The sequence below is a fragment of the Oncorhynchus clarkii genome, chromosome 2 (genome assembly GCF_045791955.1).
Source record: "Oncorhynchus clarkii lewisi isolate Uvic-CL-2024 chromosome 2, UVic_Ocla_1.0, whole genome shotgun sequence".
NCBI lineage: Eukaryota > Metazoa > Chordata > Actinopteri > Salmoniformes > Salmonidae > Oncorhynchus > Oncorhynchus clarkii.
The window spans coordinates 17841373-17853042 of NC_092148.1; the positions used below are offsets into that span (position 1 = coordinate 17841373).

General features: G+C 42.3%; 1 protein-coding gene across 1 annotated transcript; it reads left to right on the plus strand.

The window, feature by feature from the left end:
• The first annotated feature begins 127 nt into the window (after nt 1–127).
• Nucleotides 128–11659, plus strand: LOC139376852 (taste receptor type 1 member 1-like). Its single transcript, XM_071119815.1, has 10 exons — nt 128–180; nt 404–748; nt 1166–1269; nt 1817–1901; nt 8601–8901; nt 9078–9824; nt 9938–10030; nt 10283–10461; nt 10527–11357; nt 11656–11659. The coding sequence occupies exons 1-10, from the start codon at nt 128–130 to the stop codon at nt 11657–11659; spliced, it is 2742 nt and encodes a 913-aa protein (XP_070975916.1).
• Nucleotides 11660–11670: the final 11 nt, after the last annotated feature.

Consider the following 11670-nt stretch of genomic DNA (forward strand, 5'->3'; position numbering starts at 1 on the left):
GATAAGTGAATTACATACTCAAAAGTTTACATTGTAACAACATTGTAGGCTATGCATAATACGTTTTCATATATCATTGCAAATATGAAGTGAATCATTAATTGATCACCTACGCCCAGTAGCCTACATGCACGAACGTCGCCGTGTGTGCCAAGTGCGTAATTGTTGCGCCAAAACCAGGTGAGCGCAATTATCAAGCGCCTACAACAATCTTTGAATGGTCACAAGTTTGCTAACAATAGTGTGTCCACGTGGCGCTCTGGACAACGGATTTTTTTTTTCTGCGGCTTTGGTCACGTTGAACATTGCACAAGTTACGTGGATGTTTTGTCTATTTGTATGGATTTTTTTCTGCCTTTCCATTCACACAAGTATCAGCGGAAGCTGATTTTAACGTTGACAGATGGGGTGGTCAAGAGCATCAAGACTACCAATTTGCGGAGCGGCACCTCTCGGGCAATGTACCAGTGCGTGAGGTGATCAGGCCTCGGACAGGGGAAGACGATGCCATCGGTGCCCCTCGGTCAGAACCACCATACTACTTCCTTCCCATGTTCCAGCACTCGGCGGTTCCCATCGTCGATAGGGACTTGTTCAGACCAGTCACCGGGAAAATACGTTTCCCCAGTATCTTGACCAACCTATTGCTTCCGCCACAAAATAGTCCAGAGCGCAACCACTTCTCTCCCGTGCGTAAATCCGCGTGGAGTGGAGGTGTGGTGCGGGATTTCCGGGCGCATCAACAGAGGTCAGCTCAGGTTTAGGTGTCTGGCCTCCATGCTCTTCCTGGGCACCCCACTTTTCTTTTACTTCCATTATGACCTGAATGACGGTGGCAGTACTCAAACGGTAAAATGTGTTGGGATACATTTTGCCCTCACTATCCATTTGGAGCACACTCTCTTAAACTGACCCTAAAATATGTACTCTTTATTCTGTTAATGACTTCCAGACCATGAATGGCCAGCTGGTGTACTCCAGCTCACTTCATTTTTCTCCAGAACCACAAGGGCCAATGATAAGAGCCATACCTCTCAACCTCCGCATTCAGTGCATATATAACCGGTATAGTGCCCAATAGATTAGCCTACAGTAGACATTTATACTTCAGTCTTACTACTGTGTGAATGAGTTTTTTTTGCCGTTTACCATCTATTTCCTTAAGATTCCACTACTCCTACAAAGTTGGTTATGTACCCGAGGTGCATGACCGCACTCTCTTGAAGAGTATGAATGGCAAACGCATCTTTAGGCTCACTGCATGCAATGGTAAGTAAACATGACCCATTACAAGAGTTGGCAAGTTGATTTTAAGGTGCAGAGAATGAGGGGAAAATATTTTTCTCAACATCTAGAGAGATGGGAACAATTGTCGTCAGAAGAGAGCTACATGCTTGGGGAGCCAATGTACTTCAAAGCCTATGCAGCTTTTGTCCCCAGAGATGGGTGTGTTTGTTGATTCCTGCTTTGTTACGACATCCAAGGACCCACATACCACACCCCGCCATGAAGTAATTCACAACTTTGGGTAATCAGACACTTAAGTTCTCACACACTGATGTAGCTATAGCATTTGTATCTATTCTAGTGGTGGGTATATCCGCGTGTATGTGTTTTAGATGTATGGTGGACAGCAAGCGGAAAGGCAGTCAGTCTCTGTTCTTCTCCCGAGAGTCAAATGTCCTGCGTTTCACTGTGGATGCGTTCCTGTTCCCCCAAAGCCTAACCGTGGCAGTGATATGTGATTTTATGGTAAACAAATGTTTCCACAACGGTAGTGAATAGTGATTTATATAATCCGTACTCTGTTCCACAGCGTCTCTACCTGCACTGTACTATGACTGTCATGAAATCCACCTGAGAGCGCAGCGCCAAATCCCGTACAATAGCACAGTGGGAAGGTAAACTGTCTTTTTAGAGTCTCAACAGTAACCTCGACCAATCTGATCTATTTCTATATCCAGTGCTGGGAAAAGTACCCAATTGTCATACTTGATTAAATGTAAAGATACCTTAATACTCAAGTAAAAGTAAGTCACCCAGTAAAATACTACTTGAGTAAGTATTTTATTTTTAATATACTTATGTATCAAAAGTAAATGATAAACCTTTTCAAATTCCTTGTATTATGCCAACCAGACAGCACTATTTTATTTCTGGATAGCCAGGGGCACACTGACATAATTTACAAACAAAGCATTTGTGTTTAGTAAGCCTGGAAAATCAGAGACAGTGGTGATGCCCGCGAGTTCTCTTGATAAATCTGTGAATTGGAACATTTTCTGTCCTGTTAAGCTCTCTAAATGTAAGGAGTACTTTTGGGTGTCCGGGAACATGTATGGGAGTAAAGCGTTTTTTTTCTCCGGAATATCTGTAGTAAAATAAAAAGTTGTCAATATAAATAGTAAAGTACAGGTATCCCCAAAAAGTTGTACTTAAAAGTATTTTTTACTTTACACCACTGTCAATCAATCATTCGCTCAATAATTCCGTCACAAGTTACATAGACGGTGGTCATGATCAGTGTGTAGGACACTGATAATAATAAAATCATTAAGTCATTTAGTTGTCATGCATTGTTTTTTGCACTGGTTAAGTAGAGGTTTATTCACTCGAAACCAAACGGAAGCTAACGAAACAGGGAGAGACCTACCTGAATTTGTCCAATAGAAACTCGTTTACTCCAAACTGAAATCTCCGTTGCAAAACGTTTTGGAGGAATGATTACACCCCTGGTTGTTATATCTTGTTAGGTGGGAGGAGCTGTATGGCCCTCACTCTGTGTGCTCCTGCTGTGATTCTGTCTGACTTGCCAGAGTTTTGTAAGTATACAACACAGTTAATGCTGGACCACCTTTTTTCTCTTTAATTCATCTTAGATGAATTAGTCAATACAATGTATGCTGATCTGTAACCTGTGGTTCTCCCTGATGTAACCAGGGCCAGCCTTGAAGTATCCTTCAGTGAAAAGCCTGATCACCAGTCAACCCTGGAGAGTTGGAGGACAGGGAGAAGAGTTTACCCATTCAGGCTGAGGAGAGACAGCCAAACAGCGAGGAAAGGGTGGAGGAGACCTTGGTAGTCACTTATAAAGAGGAGGAGAAGGTGAAGTTTAAAAGTTTGGCAGTCGCTCCTTGGCAGGAGGAGAAAAACATGTCAGTCGCTGTTATGAATAAGGTAGATGGGGTGCAGTAAGGGATAGAAGTGAGAGAGGGGGTGGTAGCCAGAAAAGAAGGGGGTGTGGAGGAGCCGATTGGGGACAAACGGGGCTGAGAAGGAGGTGGTGGAGGCTGAAGAGAATGGCACAGGCCAAGTGACAGCAAGTGTAACTTTGGAACATGTACCCGAGGAGGAGATACCTGAGGGTACAGAGGTGGAGGTAAAGATGGGCAATATTCCTGAGGAGAATACTGTGGTTAAGGAGGTAGCTCAGTGGAACATGTTGTGTGTTGTCACCACAAATGCTAAGGTGTCAAAGAAAGTTAAGGAGCAGGTTGCTGGGATAGAAGGATCAAAGGTTGAGAGAGTGGCGGTTGGACAGATGGCTTTGGTGGACGAAGCAGCAGCGTTTCTGCAGGGGTAAATGGAGCCTGCCGAGTGGAGAGAAGATTACCAAGGACCAGCCCTAGAGGAGCTGGGGAGGTTTTGGAAACCATCCACAAAGGTTAGTTTTCATATAGTCTAGTCAATGTTTCAATGCTGCCTACTTGAGTTTCAATGTCAGTTTCAGTTGCAAGTGTTTGTCATACCAGCCATTTTAAAATTGACCTATTTCTTATTTTCAGGACAAGCTTGCTGTGCTGGAAACTTCTGTCCCTATTGGAACATTGACATAAATGAACTTAAGTGTAATTCTTATAAAATATTTAAGTGTCCTTGTAGGATTGAATATTAAATGACTCTTGTTATAAGCTCTGAACGTTTTTGTGGAAGCTGGACATTTGAGGGATTTATTTTTGTGTGGGTGTACAGTGGCTTGTGAAAATATTCACCCCCCTTGACATTTTTTCTATTTTGTTGCCTTACAACCTGGAATTAAAATGGATTTTCTTTGGCAGGGTTGTATCATTTGATTTACACAACATGCCTACCACTTTGAAGATGCAAAATATTTGTGAAACAAACAAGAAATTAGAGAAAACAGGAAACTTGAGGTTACATAACTATCCCCCCCCCCCCCCCCCCCCCCTCCCTATAAGCTTGGCACACCTAGCCACTGGGCTTTTTGCCTATTCTTCATGGCAAAACTGCTCCAGCTCCTTCAAGTTGGATGGGGTTCTGCTGGTGTACAGAAATTTTTAAGTCATACCACAGATTCTCAATTGGATTGAGGTCTGGGCTGTGACTAGGCCATTCTGAGGCATTTAACTGTTTCCCCTTAAACCACTCAAGTGTTGCTTTAGCAGAATGCTTAAGGTCCTTGTCCAGCTGGAAGGTGAACCTCTAGTCTCAAATCTCTGGAAGACTGAAACAGGTATCCCTCAAGAATTTCCCTCTATTTAGCGCCATCCATCATTCCTTAAATTCTGACCAGTTTCCCAGTCCCTGCCAATGGAAAAACATCCCCACAGTGTGATGGGGATGATGTTCTCTGGGTGATGAGAGGTGTTGTGTTTGCGCCACACAGCGTTTTCCTTGATGGTAAAAACCTAAATTTTAATCTCATCAGAGTACCTTCTTCCATATGTTTGGGGAGTCTCCCACATGCCTTTTTGTGAACACCAAATGTGTGTGCTTACTTTTTTCTTTAAGCAATGGCTTTTTTTTTTGGCCACTCTTCTGTGAAGCTCTGTGGAGTGTACGGCTTAAAGCGGTCCTATGGACAGATAACTCAAATCTCCGCTGTGGAGCTCTGCAGCTCCTTCAGGGTAATCTTTGGTCTCTTTGTTGCCTCAGATTAATGCCCTCCTTACCTGGTCTGAGTTTTGGCAGATTTGTTGTGGTACCATATTCTTTCCATTTGTTTATAATGGATTTAATGGTGCTCTGTAGGATGTTCAAAGTTTCAGATTTTTTTTTATAACCCAACCCTGATCTGTACTTCTCCACAACTTTGTCCCTGACCTGTTCGGAGAGCTCCTTGGTCTTCATGGTGCCACTTGGTGGTGTTGCAGACTCCGGGGCCTTTCAGAACAGGTGTGTATGTATAGAGATCACGTGACTGGTCATGTGACACTTAGATTGCACACAGGTGGACTTCATTAAATAATTATGTGACTTCTGAAGGTAATTGGTTGCACCAGATCTTATTTAGGGGCTTCATAGCGAAGGTGTGAATACATATACACGCACCACTTTTCTGTATTTTTTTGTTGTAGAATTTTTTTGAAACAAGCAATTTTTTTTTTCATTTCACTTTACCAATTTGGACTATTTATACATGAAATCCAAATAAAAATTCATTTAAATTACAGGTTGTACTGCAACAAAATAGGAAAAATGCCAAGGGGGAGGAATACTTTTGTGAGGCACTGTATATTGAAGATTTAAACAGAATGCCATAACTATTTTACACACAAGACTGCAGAACTAGGGTTGCAAAGCCACTGGTAATTTACCAAAGTTCCTGGAACATTCTGTAATTTTGGTAATTAACATGTAATCTATGGTAACATTGGTCATTTTATACTTGAATAACTTTTTTAAATGCTTTCATAGTATTTTTTTAAGTGTATATTTGGGTCCATATTGTCCATGAGTTTCTGGTGGATACACCTTATGGTTAATGAGAAAATAGCCTGGTTAATGAGAAAATAGCCTAGTGAATGAAAAAATCTAAACAATGGCATTATTTTCAATAAACTCTGCAACTCTTCCAACTTGATTGTCTTTCACAACTGCCACCAGTTGGGTGCAAAAACATGAACGTTTATATTGAGGAAAATGTTTTACAGCTTGTCATTCTATTTATTTTAATTTTTAAATCATGTTATCTTATTCATTTATCTATTTACATGTGATAAGGCCACACAGAGGGCCAGAGATAGACACCTGTGATAATCAGAAGTACCCAAAAAGGCCACTAGAAGTCCTGTGATAAAATTCCAAAGAAACTTGAAATTACCCAAATTCTGGTAGTTTACTGGTAAACTTTGAAGGTTACCAGTAATATACCCTCCCATTGAAATTGTATTGGTCCCATCTAACATTTGGAGCTAGAAACAGAGCTGCCATGTCTATCGGAGCCACCTTGGTCACTACATGCAACCCTAGGCAGGACTGATGTAAAACTCTGTTTCAAGCTATAATGTGGGGATGGCAACAAGTGGTGAATGAACAGTGCCTTTCAGATGCAAATGATGATGAGCATATGTAAATTGCATAGTACAGTGTGAGAGAACTTGCTCTCTCTCACACACACACACTTTACTCTTTCAGCATAGTTGGCCTACTTCTCCAATAGAAATCCGAGATGACGCTTGTAGGCAATGTTATGGCGAAGTGTGCTAGCTAAGCTCATGTACAGAAACTCGTCATCAGGTCTTATTCGATCACGCCGACAGCTTAAAATGGTACGCAGCATCATCTGGATATTTGTGAAACAAAAGTTCAACATTCACCTTCTACCATTTCTGTCAAACCGTCTAAGCATACAGTTTGACTCATACGTTCGATAAATCCAACATATGCACCACACAGAACGCCCTGCAAATGCCTCTGCAATGCAATGCTGCAAGGCAAAAGGAAATCTTGTCACTTTCATGAGGTTGGCGTAATAACATGTTCAACTACTTAAGACATTGGTTCAGATCTAGATTGTGTCTTTAGATTTTGAGAAAATGAACTAAGGAAGAATTTTTCACTTCTCATTGACTTCTCAAACACCAAACCCCATCCTGTTCTGCTTTGTCTGTTTCGCAAGCATTCCCGTAAGTCTCACAATGATGTGTCTCTGGGTTTAAAAACTGATTGAAAATCAGGAGGCTGGTGGGAGGACCTATAGAGGGACGGGCTCATTGTGAAATACAGTACATTGAACAAAGTCAAAGGTTGTTTCCATGTTCAAAACCATTCCATGTATTCCCAGTGGTGTATATTCATGGATGCAAAGGAAAGCCAGGTTCCCCCCCAAAATTCCCCAAATCTCACCGGAGAACGCATCCGAGCGAGCTAAACAGCACTGTTTGTCTCTGTATGGGTAGGCCATCTATCTGATGCTGTCTGGTCCAAAAGAGTATGACATTGATGGCACCAGTAGCATTGAATGCAAAGCAAGCCTTTTGTATAAAATAATAGCCAATCAGTATAGAGCTCAACTGTGAGTGGTCCTGGCGCACACATGCCCATGAAAGGAAATTAGGCTAGCGAGCAAGCATTTTAGCCAGGGTAGCCTAGGACATCAAAACATGAAAGTGTGTACTGTATGACAGAGTAAAAAAACGTTTCATCAACATGAGAGGAGGATGGCATTGGCGTTTCTCTACAAGTAGGGTGAGTCAACATGTTTTTTCTATTTGCACGAACGGGCAGCTTATGTTGATTGGACTAAATTGTTTTTGGTATCTTTTAGCTGTCACTGTATTAGACAAAGCACAGGTGATTTGATAATGTTGAAGGTGAAAAGGTGCAGGTATAGTGGAGGCAGCTCATGTTTCCTTTGCAACTTGCGGTAACTCACCATGGTTCTAAATCAATAGTTGTTTAGTGGTCCTAAAATGTCAGAATCAGTAACTTGCTTGACCATGCTGTAGGTCATGTAACGGATTGTTACATGCAATATGCTTTGTGGACTGCACCAGACAGAGGTTGAGACAGAGGTTGCTTTCTGGTTTTGTGATGAAACAAAGGTGTGGTTGAATTTATTTTGCCACTGTGTCTTCTTATTGTCTCGGCCTTAGGCATATATATCACAGTCGCAAGGCATATGAACTAACAGGTTATAGAGCACAGATTATAGAGCACAATGCAATTATCACAAAACAGGTTGTAATATGGCTTTTTATTCTGGCTTGGCTTCCCCAGTGATTTTACCCACGCACCGCTACTGTTTATTCCATTCCATCCATTAATGTGCCCGTCCTCCTATAGCTCCCCCACCAGCCTCCTCTGGTGGAAATGTCTAATTATTTTGTATAAATGGATATGTGAAAGATATTTTCATAAACCTCAAGACATTTTTCCATAATAGCCTAACCATGGATAGGTGGATGTGGTTATCCAGGTATCTGGGGCATGGAACACGAACAAGGAAGTAACGCAACATGTAAAACAGAGTGAGATGATTGGTATCAGTCACCTCAGTAGATGGAGAGCATTTCAGCCTCAGCTCTAACAACTCTCTCTTACTTAGAAACCTACAATGTTGTTTCTTGTGGTGATGGTGTCATTTCACCTGGTGAAACAAAGTGACACATGCTCCTCTTTACCACGACTGAGCCTGGATGGAGACTACATTGTGGGGGGACTATTCCAGCTGCATGAGAAGTATGGAGGGACTGGTCCAGCGACTGACACTGAAAACAGAAAACCTGAGGTGCTTCAATGTCACAGGTAAGGCCAAGTCTGCTTTCACCACTGGGGGGAAAAAAAAATACCGTAAATGCCAAACCTTTTTTGTTGCCCACATGGACAGTAAAACTATGCAACCTTCTACATCCCAGGTTTAAATTTTCCTCAGCAAGCTACCAGCAGATTCAAGTCATGAGGTTTGCTATTGAAGAGATCAACAACTCCACATTGCTGTTGCCTGGTGTCAGCCTGGGCTATGAGATTTTTGACTACTGCTCTGACTTGCTCAGTTATGGGGCTGCTCTGGACTTTCTGACCCAAAAGGGAAGAGGAGGCATCCCCGTGTGGAACGGTACAAACTACAGACCTAAAGTCATCTCAGTCACTGGCCCGTTTGGCAGCAGCCAAACCATCAGTGTCGCCCCTCTGTACATGTCTGAGATGATTCCAATGGTAAGTAGTGTTTTATGGCACAATATAACCTCATGATGGTGCTATTTATACAGTAGCTGCCTTGTGTTTGTACTCTTCAGGAATGGTTCTGTAGAACACTGCAAAATAAATGTACCTGCACTGTAACAATCCTTGTTCTCACAAAAGCATTATCGATTTGTGTTTTACTTCAACAGGTGACTCATGGGGCAACAAGTGTCCAACTGAGCTCAAAAAACAGATTTCCCTCCTTTTTCCGAACCATTCCCAGCGACAAATATCAGGTGGAGTCTATAGTCCGTATACTCCAACAATTTAACTGGAACTGGGTGGCTTTCATCGGTGGTGACAATGACTACAGCAGAGATGCCTTGACAGTTTTTCAGGATAAGATTAGACCAGCTAACATCTGTTTGGCGTACCAAGACACCATTCCCCAAAACCAATCCTTAATAGGGCGTCTATTCAACAACATTGCCATGTTCAATGTCCAGGTTATTGTAGTCTTTGCCAATGTGGAGTTTGTCATTCCTTTCATCCAAAAGGCCATAGATCTCAGAGTGAAGGAGAAGATATGGATCGCTAGTGAGACATGGTCCATGAACCAAGAGTTGATCAAGAAGAGTCAGATTGAGAGGATAGGGACGGTCTTAGGTGTCACTGTACAGAGGCACAAGGACCTGAGAGGATTTGATGAGTTCATTAACAACACAGTAAAATCCAGACATGAGAATGCATGCACTGACATGGACTTGAAGGAAAGATGTGGTCAGATTTGCTCTGACTGCAACTCCACCAGTGCCCAGACAATTATTGGGGAGGACCCGACATACAGCTTTGTCATCTACTCTGCAGTGTATGCTGTGGCTCATGCACTCCACAATGTTTTGCGGTGTGGGACGGGGAACTGTGCCAACTCAGAATTCATTGCTTATCCTTACATGGTAAGTGAGCTGCATCTCCTTCAATATGAAGCCTTATGGTCAACCACATCACCAAAAATATGATTATTAATTGACATGATCTTTTATTTGACCATTTTGTGTTGCATTCCCAGGTCACGGAGGCACTAAAACAGGTCAAATTCAAATTGGATGATCAAAGTATAGAGTTTGATGAGAACGGGGACCCACCGGCTCATTACGACATTGTACACTGGGACTGCAAAAATAAAACATGTTCTAATGTGGACATTGGCTCATACCTTACCAACCCCACACCAAGCTTCCATATTAATGAAACTCTCATACATTGGTTTGAGGGCACAAAGGTTTGTACTACATTGTTCAAAAACATGCAAGTATACATTATACACCATCAAAACATTGCGTGGCATTCAAAGGATTGATAACTGATGCTGGTCTTTTCCAGTGATATTTTAAGCTGTTCCTACTTCTTGCAGGCTCCAGTTCTGCAGTGTTCTAGTGAGTGTACATCTGGCTCCAGAAGAGTTCAAACTGGCTTCCACACCTGCTGTTTTGAGTGTGAGATCTGCTCTGATGGAAAGTACATCAACCACACAGGTACTGAGCAACATGACTTTCTGTTTTTGCCTGGAGTTTTTCCTGGACAGGTCAAGAGGTCAGAAAGAACACCTATGATAAGAATGATTGTTATCTGTTCACATATTACAATCTGTCACCCAGACGTTCTCTTCCCTTCCTCTCCCAAACAGCCGATCCCTACAGCTGCATAGCATGCCAAAAGGATGAGTGGGCCAGGAATGGCAGTACATCATGCACTAAGCGCTCTATAGAGTATCTGCATTCTGATGCTTCGTTGGCCATTTTTCTGATGTTCCAGGCCAGCTCCATCATCCTCATCTCAATGGCCATCTTGGTTCTGTTCCTTTGTAAGAATGACACCCCTGTGGTAAAGTCAGCCGGTGGGAGGCTCTGCTTCTTCATGTTGTGTTGCTTGTCCATGTCCTCCATCAGCGTCTTCCTCTACATCGGCAAACCCACAGAGGCCATCTGCACCTTACGCAATTCTGTGTTTGTAGTCTTCTATGTGGCCTGCCTGTCCTGTCTCGCTGTTCGCTCCTTCCAGATTGTCTGTATCTTCAAAATGGCCGCCAAACTGCCCAAAGCGTATGATTTCTGGGTCAAGCATGGTGGTCAGTGGATCACTATTATCACAACCACTGTCATAATGCTGTTTCTGTGCATTTTGTGGATAGCCATTGAAGGACCCAAGCCCAATCAGATAACATTGTATAGCGAGATAATTTTGGATTGCACATATGGAGTCATCCCCATCTTTTATGTGATAGTACTGTTTGCCGTTTTGCTGGGTATTGCATGCTTTAGTTTTGCCTACATGGGAACTGACCTGCCCAAAAACTACAACGAGGGTAAATCTATCACTTTCAGCTTGCTTATCTTCTTCATCTCTTGGGTCATCTCTCTGACGGTGCACCTGTCTACCAAAGGAAAGCACACACTCTTCGTCAATCCTTTCTCTGTGCTGTGCAGTCTGTATGGTATACTCTTTGGTTACTTCTTCCCTAAATGCTATATCATTATCATTACACCTGAGCGTAATACAGCAGCCTATTTTCAAACTGCAATCCAGAGTTACACACTTCAACCTAGATAATGTACATATGTTGAGACATATTGTTGTGTGGCACTAGAACTGCCAGTTAGTTCTGTGATGTTTCTTTTCAGTCAATATCTATATTTTTTAATCCCATACTGTTTTCCTCCATAAAAGCATTTGAATTGTTTTCCGATTAATAAAACACTTTCTAAATGATTGTTTGTGTCCAATCAGATGAGACTATGTTAA